The sequence below is a fragment of the Metopolophium dirhodum genome, chromosome 6 (genome assembly GCF_019925205.1).
Source record: "Metopolophium dirhodum isolate CAU chromosome 6, ASM1992520v1, whole genome shotgun sequence".
Taxonomy (NCBI): domain Eukaryota; kingdom Metazoa; phylum Arthropoda; class Insecta; order Hemiptera; family Aphididae; genus Metopolophium; species Metopolophium dirhodum.
In genome coordinates, this window is record NC_083565.1 from 37,136,337 (window position 1) to 37,153,307 (window position 16,971).

A 16,971-nucleotide genomic window follows, 5' to 3' on the forward strand; every position below is an offset into this window, starting at 1 on the left:
AAATCGCAGAACCATCACAGCCCCGGTTATCGTAATATTAAAATTTTTTTCAGATAATACTGATTATATATTTTTTATGATTGTCTACGGGCTGTAACCGTTTGGCGTTTCATATCGCATAATATGTTTTCAGCACAACACTATTATTATGTGTAGGTACATTATAAATAGGTACCCACCACAGACATATCATTCAATATCTCTACGAAGTACGAAGTCAATCAGTTTATAATAATTTGCCGGTTTTATCTAAACTGTTTATTGTCGGTTATTCGTTATTCGTTATTATAACACCAACAAGTGTATAATATTATATTATAGGTGCTCTTGCCGATATACCTACGCTAAACAAATGATTTTTTTTCACATTAACAAGAAACTCCTGCTGATGAAACTTCATTATTTCGTGGGAATTGGTGGTAAGAATATTTACGAACATTTTTTAAGGGGGCGTCTATTATACATTTTTTATGACTTGATAGTTTCAAAAGTCTCGACGTTTTTCGTACACGTATCAAATATTATTTGATGCTATATAAAAACTATTAGTTAATTAAATATAAAACGATAGATTATGGTGCATAGAGTGTTAACTATTTTAAATTGAAATAGTTTTAGAGGTGACTTCTCTAACTTTCAAGCCATTTTCATGAATAAATATATTATCCTTTACGTGCTCTTATCGTAAAAAAATTGTATTAAAAGATTTTGTTTTCTCTGATAATAAGTGTTGAAAAAAAAATACATTCATCGCTTCGCTCAGAATCTAATACCATTTGTACCATAATTTAATGATAAAAAGAAAGTAGTTCATATATAATTGCCACTATCGATTTAGGGTTTTTCCTATGAATATATTATACAAATCCTAAACCTCCTCCGATGTTTGTGTCTCTCCTATCTAAGGATTTGCTGCTAATAATATGGAAACTTATAACAGTTTAATCCGTTTATCATACAACCAAATTAAGGAATTTGTATTTCATTATAAACAAAAAAATTTAATAATTTTGTGATATTATGTGATGGTGTGATATTGAATAAGTTTTTTTCTATATAAAATCCCAAAATCATTAGATATAAATTTATATAGATATTAAGTATTATGATACACTATTTAAAATCTTTAAAGTCAGTATAAAGAGTTTTTTTTTTTAAATGATTTGCTCCATACTCTTATTTGTCAAATTGAATAATAGATTATAATAATTTAAATTCAGAATCTATTTTATTGAAAACAATTCTTGATCTGATTCGGTTAATATATTGATTTTTTGTAGAAATTTTTAATTGGGTTAATGATATAGTATGTATTACAATCATAAACGTATAATTAATTGGCATAATTGTATAGTTAAACAAGGGAATTTTTAAGTTTTTCTTTTTTTCTCTTAAACTAGACTTTTCTTACAACGAATTGTATGTAATTTTTAAATTATTGTTCACTTAGTTCCACTTACTTTGGTTTAACAAACCAATAAAAAAAAAATTGTTTTTGCAATGCATTTGTACCAAATGATTATTTTATGACAAATAAGATTTTTTTTTATTATTTACGGTTAATGACAATGTAATTGTGTCCACAAAATACGCTCTACGTGAATAATGACACTGTAAAGTAGAATCAATCAAATTTGATATTATTTATTTTTAAGCTATTATAGAGGGTAATATTCTACAGACCGCGTTGAACTCCGTTTTTCAATATTTTATTATGTGAAACTTTATAATATGTGTTCAAAAATAATAACATTTTAGTTTTTTTTTTTACAAATTATATTATGCCATTATTTAAAATAAAAAGGAGTTCCTGTAGGTGGTGTTCTTATTTTAGATAAAAAAAAAATAGCCTAATTATTCCCGTGAAGTCGTGTTTTTTGATAAAATACAACCCCTCCCCCCCTAGTCATCGGGTAATTTATTAGTTGAAAAGTGTTGTAAATAAGGTGGCAACTAAAACATAAAATAGAATTTTCAAAATTTATAGAATTGCGGACGATTTGGAAAATCGGTGGCGGGCCGGGCGTCGGTCGTTTCCGCCAAAAAACGTTCGATTTTCGTTTTCGTTTCCACCACATCTATTTCTGCCAACCCGTCTAAATGATCATCGTTTGAAAACCATTTAGAGTTAACCAGGGGCCACCATGTGGAGGTGGTTCTCATTGCCCCCAAAAATGTTTTGATTTAAATTTTGGATAAAAGTTTCAATAATTTGTATTTGAATTAAATTAAGTTGATTATATTTAAATTTGTGTTATATATATTATCCCCAACAATTCTATAAATCATAATTTTGAATAATTGTTGCATACCTTTTTTAAAAATGTCGTTCTTGAAATCGTTTTATTTTATATTCTTCTATCACATTTGTTGTACTAATGAACAGTTTTTTTTTTATATTTTATCTTATAAGTTATAGGTTTTTGCATACCTAAGTTGCAACACTGTCAGTCTTGTAAAATATACTTTTTAAAAGTATGTTACAAAATAATACTCATTTTTAAAATTAATTGAAATACGTAATTGATAATATACAACTTACTTAAAATACAAATTTCTGATTTCAAATGGTTTGTAAAATATTTTTAGTACCTTAAATCGACTGAACCGATTTTCATGTTTTACGTAAGTTTTATAGAGTGTATTACATTATTTTACACAGTATCTTTTGGTGGAACTTTAAAATAATTAACTGTTTTATTGGTCGAACTGGTCGAAGATTAATTGAAGTATTTGATTTTCGATTGACCAGTGTATTTCATAGTAAAAAAATATATAATTATAAATAATATTCTCAATTATTATGTTTATTGTACGTGTTTAAAAATAAAATAGAAAATATAATATAAACTAAATAGAATAATATTATTAAAGTATTTAATACAGATAGGTATTCTGATAAAGTATTTTTTTTTAAATTATTTACAATACTTATTTCATATATGAGCACTTAAAAAGTGTTTGAAAACGTTTACTCGAATACTTTTACTCGAGTACATTACAACACTGGCAACTGTAAATTTTATTGTATAAACTGCGATTGTTTTGAACATTTTAATTAAAATTTTTAAATCGTGGATGTGATTATATTTATAGAATTGTTCATTAAAATGTGCGTGAAAAGATTAACAATAATTTGTACTTGCACTGAAATTCGATCTTATTGTTGGGGCCGTTGGGGGTAAGCATATACTATTTTCGGAGATATAACTGTTAGTTAAATATTCAACATGATTACAATATTATGCTGACCCTTCCGGTATTTTATAGACATCAAATTTCCAAAAAAAGATTCTGAGACTTCTCGAAGATATCTAAAATTGTCCATCCCAATGTAATCCTTAAAACCACCCGTTTTCTTTATATTCTGTGTGCTAAGTCCTAACTCATGAAAGTTGCGACACCACGTCTGAGTTAAACGGAAACAACAGCCAATACGATAAGTCGAAAGCCAAACAGATAATATTAGCTGGTTAAGGTCAAATTGCACTTATTTTTGTCGAATTTGATTTAAAAAAGGTATTTTAACAAAATGCTTGGCATTAACGAGTTAAAAGTTAAAATTAGGTTAATAAACGTTAAGTTAATTAACTCGTTACTTTTTTTTTCAAATTAAATTTTAACTTAATAAGTTACTTTTTTTTCAAGATTAACGTGTTAACTTCAAGTTAATTTTATTTCAAAAATATCTAAATTAAGTTAATTTCCGTTCAAAGAATAATGCGCATTTTTAATAAGGTTTTTACTTTGATATAATTTTCCCAGTAAATTTCTTGATCGTAAAGAAAAACTATCTAATAAACCATATTGTGTGTCTAGAATTTTTTATTTTTGCAAATTAGCAAATTTTAACTTTACACTAAGTTAAGTTACTTTTTTTTAAAAGTTAACTTTTAACTTAACGAGTTAACGAAAAAAAATACGAGTAACTTTTAACTTAACTTAACTTCATTACTTAAAAATAACTTAACTTAACGAGTTAAAAAAAATCGTTAACTTGTCCAGCCTTGCCAATGAGTACATTTTAAGCAGGTCGGAAAGTCAGCGCAGTTAAAATGTTTAAATTAAATTAATTTTTTGAAAATGTTTGTTGAAAACCTTTTTTTGAACCCGAACGCAGTTTGAACATTATTTGCTTTTTTTCTGAGTGCAGTTAGACCATTACTTTTTTTTTAAACCAAGTGCAATTCAACTATTAGTTTGGGTAATAAGTGCCATTTGACTATCCCGACCTAACCGCTACAGCAGAACGGTTACTATTACCTACTTGCTTGGTTTTTTAATATTAGATTAACATATTATCAATTGCATAGCTAATAAGATCATCCAAAACCCCAAGTAGACTTTTTTTTAATGTAGAAACAAGCTATAAACATTTTAAAATCATTAAAAATAAAAAAAATTACTTTTAAACAAAACAACGTACTTATATAATAATCTTATGTTAAAAAAAATATTTAGATTTATATATACATAATATTATGTTTATATTGTTCTCAGAATTCACATAATATTATCATACTGACACATTTCTCGCAAGTTCTAAAAATCTGGCCTTCATCTTTGATTTTCTCTTGTTTATAAGAATGATTATGTACACAAGTATAGACTTTGATGTATGATAGCCATTCCCACCTTAACACAATATAATTATGCGAATTACAGCTTTGTCATATAATATACCGATTACTTCTCACATAACATAATATTAACAAAACAAAACTCCCACACTTATAATATGATCACTTAATTTTTTGTTTGATCTAAAGTAATCACATCACGTGACCACCGTTGATGAGCCCCTTCCCGTATTCTCTTATCCCTTATACGAGAATATCTCTGTTACTGCAAGGCTAGGCATTAACGATTTAAAAGTTAAAATTAAGTTAAAACGTTGAGTTAATTAACTCGTTACTTTTTTTCAAGATTAACGTGTTAACTTCAAGTTAATTTTATTTCAAAAGTATCTAAATTAAGTTAATTTCCGTTCAAAGAATAATGCGCATTTTTAATAAGGTTTTTACTTTGATATAATTTTCCCAGTAAATTTCTTGATCGTAAAGAAAAACTATCTAATAAACCATATTGTGTGTCTAGAATTTTTTATTTTTGCAAATTAGCAAATTTTAACTTAACACTAAGTTAAATTACTTTTTTTTCAAAGTTAACTTTTAACTTAAAGAGTTAATGAAAAAAAAAACAAGTAACTTTTAACTTAACTTAACTTTATTATTTTAAAACAACTTAACTTAGGTAATGAGTTAAAAAAAATCGTTAACTTGCCAAGCATTGCCTGTTAGTTCTAAAGCTACTGACGGTTTGACCTTACCCGTTTTAACTATATTGATTTTCTTATAGTCTCGTGGGCTTTCCGAATACAATAAAAAAATTGGCTGGGAGGGAGGGGGGAAATCAACCAATTTTAACTCGTCTGCTCACCGATACCGACCGATTCTAGATTATTTAAATATGTTATAGAAAAATCGGTGGACGAAAATTCGGACTCAAACATATTAAAAAACATTTTTTTTTTTTAAATAATTATCTTATAAACTTTAAAAAAAATGTTTTTATATGCTTCAGTCCGAATTTTTATTCAGGCTTCTATGTAGACTATAAAAAAAATCAAGCCTGCTAAAATGGATCAAATACTGTCAGTAGCCACTGGTCTATATTGTACCTCGTATATGATAGCTTACCCTAGATTTATGTAAGTAGGTACTGATTAATAATTATTTATAGGTCACAAACACTATTTACCATCAAATGACTTAAATTAATAATGCTCAATAGCAACTTGTTATGTATTATATAACTTATTTTTTTTAACCTAGTTTTAAACTCTTATAATGTTTATCTATTGCAACAAATACGTTCTTAACTTAATATACATACATCAGTACTTAAGTGTGTTAAGTCTTCGCGGACTATTTTAAATTTCTACAAACAATAAACTACTATCATGTTTATTTATAATGTGATAATAATAATATAATGTTTATCTCTTAATAGAGTAAGACACGTGATTTAGTGGCCCATTGAGTAATTAATATAGTATGTTCGATATTGTATTATATTATTATGTTTTATATACGTTTCAAGTTTTTTCAATGTTTATTTTTACGACATACTTTGCACACGTAGACAGATTGGAATAGGTAACGAATGATTCGTTTACAAATTATCGTGCTTACAAGTTGTACCAAATACGAAATTTGTTTTGGTTTTTGTTTTTTATGTAGGTTAATAACGCTATCATATCTTGTGAATTAATGTGTAGTAATATAAGTAGGTAGATAATATCTAAGTCATACATAAAAGTAAACAAAAAACCATAAAGACATGAAGTGGGAGGAAAATACAACTAGCAAAAACGAATAATTGGATACAAAGGAGTAAAGGACTAAAGGCAGTGTTTGTAATAAGCGGCAATTATTTCTAAACAATTTCATTGTAATCAAGGTTACAAATTTAAAGGAAGGAAATTTTGAACGTTTACGACTTTTTAAAATTATCCAGCCATCAGTGTACCGTGGTCAAATGTGGTCTGTGGTTAACCGAGATGGTATCCCACAAGAAAATAGTTCAATTAAAGATGAATTTTAAGACACATTTTTGCGACTCATATATTTGCGTTTATATTTTTATCATAGATAACCTGACCTGACCTAACCTAACCTTCTATTGGGACGTTCTTATATATTTTGGCTGGGGCACGATTGATTATAAAACATCCTTTTTGCGACACGATTGAGCCAAATTGTCGGCGTATCAAAGGAAATCGGAATACAAAACAAAACTTACACAATTGAGCATAAAAAACTCTGCAACGTTGCCAATTTCCATTTTCAGCAATATTATACAAAAATATTTATTTAAATAATTGTAATAATTCAAAGTATAACATATCAAAAAAATAACAAGATTTCATAGTCAATAAAATAGTCACATTTCATAAATCTGTTTGATAATATTAATAATAATAATAATAATAATAATAATAGTTATGAAAATAATAAAATCAAAACATTATACGAGTTTAAAAAATACTGCACGGTTTATAAGTCAAGAATACTATAGAGTATGGGTGATCGAACACTGAAATTATTTCTATAATAATTTTGGAATTGTATCTTAATTTATTATCTTATATTTTTCCACAATTTTAAATGTTTAAAACGTCGGAACTTTATTGCTCCTGAACAAATTTATTAATTGATAACATTGTCGATAAAGCTGTGCTCAGTTCACGGCTCGCATCTGGTATCATAATAATTAGTGTAATAATACGTGACAATAATAAATTACAAAATTTCAGCCACGTGAATATGGCAAAATCTTATAAAATATTCTATGCTCAATCATGTTGCTAAAAAGATATATGCTGAATCGTTTTATGCTTAATCGTGCTTTACCGTATATTTTCACCATTTACCGTGGTACCACATCTCAACCAACGAATGTGGTGGATTTAATTTTATTCGTCTTAAATCATAATAGTAAGTGTTATAATTTTATATTACATTCTGTGCAGTATAAATCGAAAAGGAATATAATTTTTGAACACAATTTTGAAATAAATAATCACTTAGGTGTCTAAAGTTTTATGAATAACATTTAAATGATATATAATTCAATTTGTTATAACAACAATCATAATATTTAATGATTTGAATAAAACGGGCGGAAGCCTAATTAAACAGATAAATATTATGTCATAACACAACAGGTTAATATATAGAACACAAAATATATAATTATATAGTATATAGAGCAATTATACTGCTGTGAACTAAAAAGAAAACAACAAGTTGATTAGTAATAAAATATAATATAGGTAAGTACTTAGTGATAAACGGGCAATTTAATTATATATATAATTGTGTATTATTTATATCACTCTATAGTTATTTATTTACTATAATACGATTTGATGTGAACCGTAATAAATATTACTAAATATAAATATTTTATTTATTATAATGCACATATTGCTGGAGAGGCACGAACAGTCATCGCGATGTCAAATTCGTATTTGTTTGAATATTTTTATTTGATAATACAGGGAAAAAATTTAAAATTAATAACGACCGGTTATTTGCGGTATCGATAAAGATTAAACAAGTAATCTTTTGTGTTTAGCCGCTAAACACTTGTAATCTTCGCCAGGGTACTTAATCGTTTTATGCCGCTACGACGTCAGTAAATTATTTTTTTTCAATTTACATAAGAGGTAGTGCGAGATTTTTGAAAGGACGTACATAACTGAAAGACTTAAATTTAAAATAAATTTATCGTAATAATTATTGTACTTTCAAACGTTATACAATTTTAATGTTTATCGTTATTGTACTTTAAAACGGTATTTGATTTTTTTCCGTTTATCGTTTTTATATTTTTAAACGTTATTTAAATTTTTTGTTTTCTGTTTAACGTTTAATTTTTTTTTCATAAACTATAGGTATTGTTATTTTTGGTATAGATAGGTAATTATATAACCACACTTTGACGTACAAAAAACTATCAAATTAGTAGAATTTGTTGTCCAGGATAGGTTATTTTCAATCATCCTAGGGTTTTTAGTAAGTATCTATAGCTATAAATGGCAAGTGATAGCGTCAGTTTAGGTGTCAAATATTGCTTAAATATTATGGCATGGATGAAAGACAAAATAATAGCTTTTATTAGAAAAAAATATTTATAACAATAATACAAATTGAAATGGAATAATAGTGGTAATGTTATTTATCATAAGTATTTAGTAGGTAGGTAGGTCGTATGTACATTGTACACCAAACCACACGCTTGCAGTTTTGTATCTTATTGAAATTTGAATTACAGAAATAAACTAATATTATATTGAATTCGATATTTATAAATCAAACAAGTATAAAGTATATTTTCAAAAATAAAAATTACTGTCAACATAAGTTTGCCAACTTTGGATTGTTCATAGTTAATAAGACACTTATAAGATTCATACGCATATAGATTACAAGATTTAAAACAATAGTAATGTTAAGTTCAACGTAAAAAAAAGCACAAACGTAATTTCAAATAACGTTATTTGGAATTTTTTTTATGTTACGTTTATTATTTATTTCATGAATTATTATTAATGATATTAGATTATTTTCGTTTACTGATTCGTAAGTAATAATATGTTATAGCAATATTCAAAACGATAAATTGATATAATAACCGTCAACAATGATGCTTATGTTTTATCAGATTTCCTAGAATGCCGTTTACATCGTTTATTCGACGTTTACAACCAATTTTTTCATTACCTCTAATTCTATGCCGTTTACGTCCACATGTTAAAACGTCGATTTTGAAACGAATATAATATTATTAAGATAGTTTTGTTTGAAATTTTCAGGTTATGCGCCACTTATCCCATTCATGTCGACGATAGCAAAACAACGTGGCTATTCGTCGTTCATCGTCGGTCTCGTTTTCGCCGTGATGCCCATTCCGGGGATGTTGGCCAAAATTATTTTCGGATCGCTTACGGACAAATACAATTGTCGCCGGTTGGTATTTGTTTTAAGTGCAATTTTAACGTCATTATTGGTGTTTATAATGTTGTTAATACCTAACACGAATACCAATGAAGAAATGGACGACTCGGATGCGATTAGGTCACCGCTGTTTTGGTTATTTTGGACCACAGCCACGTTGTTTGCGACCACGGCTACGGTGAAGAATGTTTTGGAGGATACGATTTGTATGAATCTATTAGGTAAACGCAATTGTTTGTACGGATAATATTAACAAATCTATTCATCTCGACATTGTATAATATTTTAAAACAACATGTCAACAAAATATAATAATAAGTAATCACTAATTACTATAGTGAAGTCATGTGCAGAAGTACCGTGTTACAGTATCCATGTTGGATACCTAGGAAGGGGCGGAGTGTTTCCAAAATCGTTACAGGGCAAAACGAATTTTCAGGCCACTATTCCATAATATGACCTTTACTAATTATTCACATCAACGCAATTTAAATGTTTGTTTTGAAAGTGTTTTAAATTTTTTTTTTGTCAAATCGCAACTTATGGAGACACTCATCATCAATTCATAACATGTCTTTCTATATTATTATTTTTGTTTTAAATTTACACTAGTTTAATACAGGGCTTACGAACGTTATATTTGACAAAAAACTATTGAAATTTGTAAATGTAATTATAACAGAAATCGACAGTCAAAAATAATTAAATACCGCATAACAAAACATAACGATTAACAAAATAAATTATATATCATTAAACAAAACATAACGCAAAACGTAATATTTTGTATAATATCATTGAACGAAAAATAATGCAAAACGAAATATTTTAAAGTCTATTTATTTAAAAGGTCTATTGGTTTCGTAGGAACATTTATTTCATGTAAACAATCTAAGAATTCATTATATTATATTCCGTATCCAGGCCATAACCTACCCGCATTAATTATTATTTTTAATTTAATAGGTTAAAATTAACACTATTTTAAATAGCGATAAACGCAAAAGTTGAATAATGTTTTAATTCTAAATAACGATGAACGCAAAAATTATGTAATGTTTTAATTGTAAATAACATAAAACGGAATTTTTTTCTCAAATGCAAGCCGAAGTCAGGTCCGAGTATTCAGAGAAAATCTCGAAGAGCCTCTAACATTTTCGTCTAGTAGGAGGAAATGGCATAATGCCGCATTACGATTTTTATAACAGGTTTATCATAGTAGGACACTCTCAACAAATATGATAAGGTCGTAACAATTGATCAATATTAAGATTTGGACAATAATATGGGCCACTATAGAAACTTATGGACGGTAGAAAAACATTTCTCAAAAGGTTAAAGTTTAACAAATAATAATTACTAAAATAATTACAATAAAAATGTACTTAAATAATTACTTTTGTAACATATTAACGATTCTGAGCGAAAACGGTCAATCAGCCTATGATATTATCAAGCATATTTGATGATATTATTGTGAATAAAATAATTTATAAATAACCTATTTACGTGAAGCCTTGTTTTCAATTTTCAATCCTTAGCTATAAAAGTTGAACATTTTATAAATTTTTAACTACAAAATAATTATTAAATTATAAATTTGATAAATTTTGTCAGTCATTTTTTTAGAGTTACACCAAAAACCAAAATCGATTTTCTCGAAAACAGATTTTGCGTAAAAATTTCCGTTTTTCCTTAATTTTTCTTTTATTTTTCACGTCGCTTTTGAAAACTACTGGGAAATTTTTACTTTTGACCCCCCCCCCTACTGTCCTAAAAGGTGACGACAGAATAAAAATAAAAATAATAAAAAAATTTTAAAAAACCCCCCTTTCGTTATAAAATCAATACATCGGGTCGCTTAGAATCTAATAGCAAAAAAGAGGCAAAATATTAAAATAATTATAATATCAAGTCTGAAAAATGTAACATAAATGTCGAATTCTTTACGGTAATTCATTTTAAAAATTACGATGAATAAAAAAATAAAATCGATTGGGCGAAAACGGTTTTTCATATAAATAGTTTCATTTTTTTTTTTAGCTTTTCTCAATTATTAAAAAAATCACTAAGAACCTACCAGATAAAACGTGTCATCGAAAACCGTCCTCAATGTTGAATATTAAAGCAAATTGTAAAAGTTGATGACAAATACGATCACATAAAATAATACGAAAATACATACCCAATAATTTTAGAACAAATACGTTTCTCGTTTCGCTCAGAATTCTAATATTGTGCAACTATTAATGTTTTGTGTTAAGGTGAAAACAAACATCAATATGGTGGACAGAGGTTGTGGGGATCCATTGGATATAGTTTGTTAGCCATCGCTTCTGGTGTATGTGTAGACTGGTATAGCAAAGAACAAGAGTTCAAAAATTATACACCTTGTTTTGTAATTGCATTGATGTGTTTCATTTTGGATATATTTGTGGTGTCGAACATTGAGGCAATTTAATTTAAATTAAATTTTCTTCTAACAAACAGTTTGTCGTGTATTCTCATGCATAATCTTAGTTTACAGGTTGTACAAGAAAGTTCGTACACCAATAAGGTGTCATCGGATGTCAAAAAATTGCTAACTGAATTCAGAATTTTGGCCTTCATCGTTTGGGTTGTGTTGTTTGGATTTTTTGTTTCGTTCTTATGGAACTTTTTATTCTGGTAAGCGAAAAATCTATATTTTTTACTATAATAATTATTAGTAATTAATAGTGATTAAAAAAACCGTACGTTCGAATAATCCCATTTCGATATTTTAAAAATACTCGTGTAGCAGGTTGTAGCTTACTATTGTGAATGTAGGGGAATTTTTAATAAATGTCATTAGGTATGGTTTTTATTAGATTAAAATACTAAATTAAAATAGATAAATCTATTGTTGATTAACATTTTATTCTGATTAAAACTTCAAAAGTTGATATCCAAAATTACCCAACAAAACGAGGGTCATTACTTTTTAGTATATTGGATAGGTAGCTGTATTAGGTACTCACTAACCTATAATTGTAAATATGTTTAGGCTCGTGGTTCTAAATCAGCAAATGATTGAGATGTATCCCTAACCTAAGCTAAGCTAACCTAACCCTAACTATCCCAATCTCGGATACTATGACATAAAAAATAACAACGTATTGTATCTATCTATATACAAACTTCGGTAGGTAGCCAATCATAATTTATAAACAATAATCATATTAAATACTACGTTTGTGTACATAATCATTAATCGTTTAACCTTTAATTGACATGCTTAACATTATAGGCACCTGTTTGTATATGTATTATGTTAGAACAGTGGTTTTGTATCCGCATACCACCACCTACACTGTTTGAAAATTTACTTTACAAAAAAACGTTTTTTTGCTTATTAAAAATGTATTTACGTTATTTTACATGTATATTATAGAATTGTATTTTATTAGGAACTACAAAATTATTATAGTAACATTTTAAGTATTTAATGCATAACAATAAAATTAAACGTGTACAATTATTATTAATATAAAATAAACCAAATATAATATTAAATGATCCATTCCATTTTTTTTTTAAGATGTTCTTAGCGTACCACGTGCGAGCTTTCCGAGTACCACTAGTGGTACGCGTACCACAGGTTGTAACGCTGTGTTATAATGTTAAATACCACTAACAACTATAATAATAAACGGCCGTTTCTTACATATTATGCAATAGGTACCTGGAAGACTTGTCGACTTTTTATCATCCTGAAACAAAATCTTGGATGAAGACGCTTCAAGGACTAGCTATACTAATTCAATGCTTCGGTGGCGAAGTGCCTTCGTTCTTTCTATCGGGTAAGACCATCTGGAACGATCCAAGCCCGCATTAAGGATCAACTGGGACACCATACTTTTTATTTTTAACTTTGAAAAAATGTATCACAACATTTTTACGACTGTATAATATAATTGTATAATTGTATAATTTTGTACACGTAGTACGACCATCGATAATGAAGACTACTTATCATCTATGCGTACGATGTAGTTTACAGCTCCCATTGACTTCATCATATTGTTATCAATTATTAGAATATCAATTTAATTCGAGATATCTAGAGCGCGGTTTCGTATGCATTTATTCTGGTTTATCGTATGCTATGTTAAGCGAGCACACAATTTCTTTCATGACAATGATTTATAAAATGAAACATTTTTGTGAATTTTTTTGCATATTTCGACATTTCTCATTTTTTTTTTTATTTTAAGAGCTTATTTTACAATTTTAGTTGCATATTTCATCTTTTAATGTATATTTCGATGTTTTTTCGTTTTTTTTTTATACATTTTTTAAATATATACTATTGCAGTCATATAAGAAATATTATATATATTTTATAGTTTTGATTAATATCAAAATAAATTAATAGGTATACTATACTTGTAGGTATAACCAGTTTTCCCAAAATTTACCATAGATCAATAATCGGTGAAATAAAATACGCATACAAAGATGAGAATATCGATTACGATTTACGACCATTGACCATAATCTCCGTAATCATTTGCTTTCCGTCGTAATTTACGTTTTTATTACCTAATATATTGTTTTAATTAAATGTTCAAAAAATACCTAAATTTTTTATTTTTCATGCATATTTCAACATTTTAATGCATATTTATATATTTTATGTACATTTAAGATTTTTTAGTTCATATTTGGTTGGTTTTTAATGCATGTAATATATCCGCGCTCTAGTGATATTAAATTAAGAACATTTTTATTTTATAATAAAATACTAAAATATTTTATTTTTTTCGAAAATTGTTTTGAACGCATTAAAAAAAAAAAATTTGGTGATACACCGTGCCCCCTGCCACCCTTAATACGGGCTTGGATGGATCAATCGCGTAAAACCGTTTTTAAACTATTGAATTTTATACAAATACTAATGAATGATATAATATTATGTTTTCCTTTTCTGCAGGTTATATACTGAAACGCGTAGGCCACATGAACGTATTTTCCATAATGTTCTTTGTGTACGCGTTGATATTTTTTCTATTTTCAATCATCGAAAACCCCGTTTACGTTTTACCAGTCGAGATACTCAGTGGCGTAGCGTTCGCGCTCTTCTACTCTGGAGCCATCTCATATGCACATCTTTCAACTCCTGCCGGTGCCGAAGGAACGTTTCAAGGAGTCGTCGGAACAGCTTTGACGGGAATAGGTTGGTCCTACGACTTCCGTTTTAATATTTTATCAACTATATTAGAGGCAAACCTGGGCATAAATGAGTTAAAAAGTTGAAATTAAGTTAAAAGTTATGTCAATTTTAACTTTTTAACTTAACTTTTAAAAAAATTAATTTTTATTTAACTTAATTTTTAACTTAACTTATTTTTATTGATATAATCTTAACAAATAACGAGTTACTTTTAATTAAATCCAAGCCACGATACTTTATAAATAATTCAATAAATAATACAATTATTATTGATGATATATGTTGCATAAACATATACTTTTTATTATTTTAAACCATAATATTACTGGCAATTAAAAAATTTAAAATAACAAATAAATAACTTAAATTAAATTAATAAGTTAATTGTAAGTTTCCATATAACTATTAACTTGATTGAGTCAAGAAAAAAATTAAGATAACTATTAACTATAAACTTTTTAAAATATTTTCTATCAACTTAACTTAACTCAATTAAAAATTATCATTAACTTGCCCAGGCTTGATCAGAGGTATTCAAACTGTGCTTCAGGGGCGTCGCGAAAGTTGGCGAAGGGAGCCGCGTCAAAGCACCGAAAATCAAAATTAATGTAGGTCATGTATAAGCGATAAAGCGATTATGGAGACGACGATGAAACTCATTACGCGACTATTTGACGTTTTCTTTCAAACACTTAAGTCACTGTATTATCACTCATATTGGCCATAATACATTGTAACCGTATTGTTTCAATTTTCCCATAGTATAATCTGGAGCCGTTAAAATATTGTGAACACACAAACAAGCCACGGGATGAACAAGTTTGAATACCTCTGAACTATATAATGATCATCATGTATTATGTGTACGACCGTTTAGTTATTGTATCGAAACGAAATCGTTTTTTTTTTAGGAACGCCCATTGGAAGCCTCGTTGGTGGCTACATGTTCCAAATTATCGGAAGCATTTCATCATTCAAATTATTAAGTGTGCTTGTGCTAATCACGTGTATCGTACAAATCATTGTTAATCAGATGATAATTCGTTTTTCGAAAAATAGAAATATCAAAACAACTTCTCGCAGAGGTCAACCAGAAGTTGGCGTTGATTTTACGTTATAGTTTGTTGTAGTTTATAATTATAATATGTTTATAGAGTTTAGCTTCTAAAATGTTTGATTAAAGCCCATTTTTTATATATTTTTTACTTTGCATGCACCTGTTGAATGTTTATACTCACTTTTGAGCCCAGATAACAAAAATAATATCTAGATAAGATAAAGATAATTTCGTTAACAAATATCTAGATTTAGATTCAGATGATAATTTTTACTTTTATCTAGATAAAGATAAAGATACATATTTTTTTATCTAGATATCATAATAGATATTTTTATTTTTTGTTTAAAATGCGCAAACAATAAATATATTGCTTAATTATTTTATACAAATACTTTTAGTATTTTACTATTTTATGACCATTAATTTTAATAAACAAATTTTTCTATGCAATTCCTTATTTTAATTGTCAAACAATGATTTATTTCTGTGTACCTACTTTTTTACTTCAACTCAAACCGAATATGGAAATACTGTAAGACTTATTAATTTTTTTCAATCATCACTAATTGGTAATTTATGTTATATTTTTTAAGAAGTCAAAACTCCAAACGCTATACCCACAATTATTTTCCTAATTTAATAAAAAATAATTACATGCAAATATCATTAGGACGACATCCACTTCAAAATAGAATTACATGTAATAAATTAGAAAAAAAAACAATATTGGTAAAAACATTCTTAAATGTTTTACAGCTAATATGGAAGTATACACAAATACGTTCAACGTTGAGCAACGTCCGCGAGTGAATGTTAGCAATTGAATAAGAATATAATGTTATTGTTTTCGAGATATACCAAATATTATTATGTTCTGAGCTATTTATATCCGATTTACTCTCCGGACACCGCCTCACTATCCAAAAATCAAGATAATATTATTATTATAACGCGAAGTTATGAACGTCTAGCGGGACAGTGCCGAATTCCGCAGACTATACTATACTATAATTTATAATCATATAGGTACTATAATTATATAGAGTATAGGATATTTCCATTACGAGCTCACGAAATAATGTGCGCTGCTGGACGAGGGTTTTACACTTTTACGTAATAACAATATTATTTAGATTTATATAAATAGACAAGAATGATATTATTTCATTGAAACCATTTCTACAAAACAGTAA

General features: G+C 27.6%; 1 protein-coding gene across 1 annotated transcript; it reads left to right on the forward strand.

Moving 5' to 3' along the window:
• Window positions 1–221: 221 nt before the first annotated feature.
• LOC132946806 (major facilitator superfamily domain-containing protein 6-like) lies at window positions 222–16,207 on the forward strand. Its single transcript, XM_061016885.1, has 7 exons — window positions 222–419; window positions 9,383–9,745; window positions 11,789–11,976; window positions 12,052–12,191; window positions 13,224–13,345; window positions 14,479–14,721; window positions 15,630–16,207. Exons 1-7 carry the CDS (start codon window positions 353–355, stop codon window positions 15,836–15,838), a joined length of 1,332 nt encoding a protein of 443 aa, XP_060872868.1. The 5' UTR covers window positions 222–352; the 3' UTR covers window positions 15,839–16,207.
• Window positions 16,208–16,971: the final 764 nt, after the last annotated feature.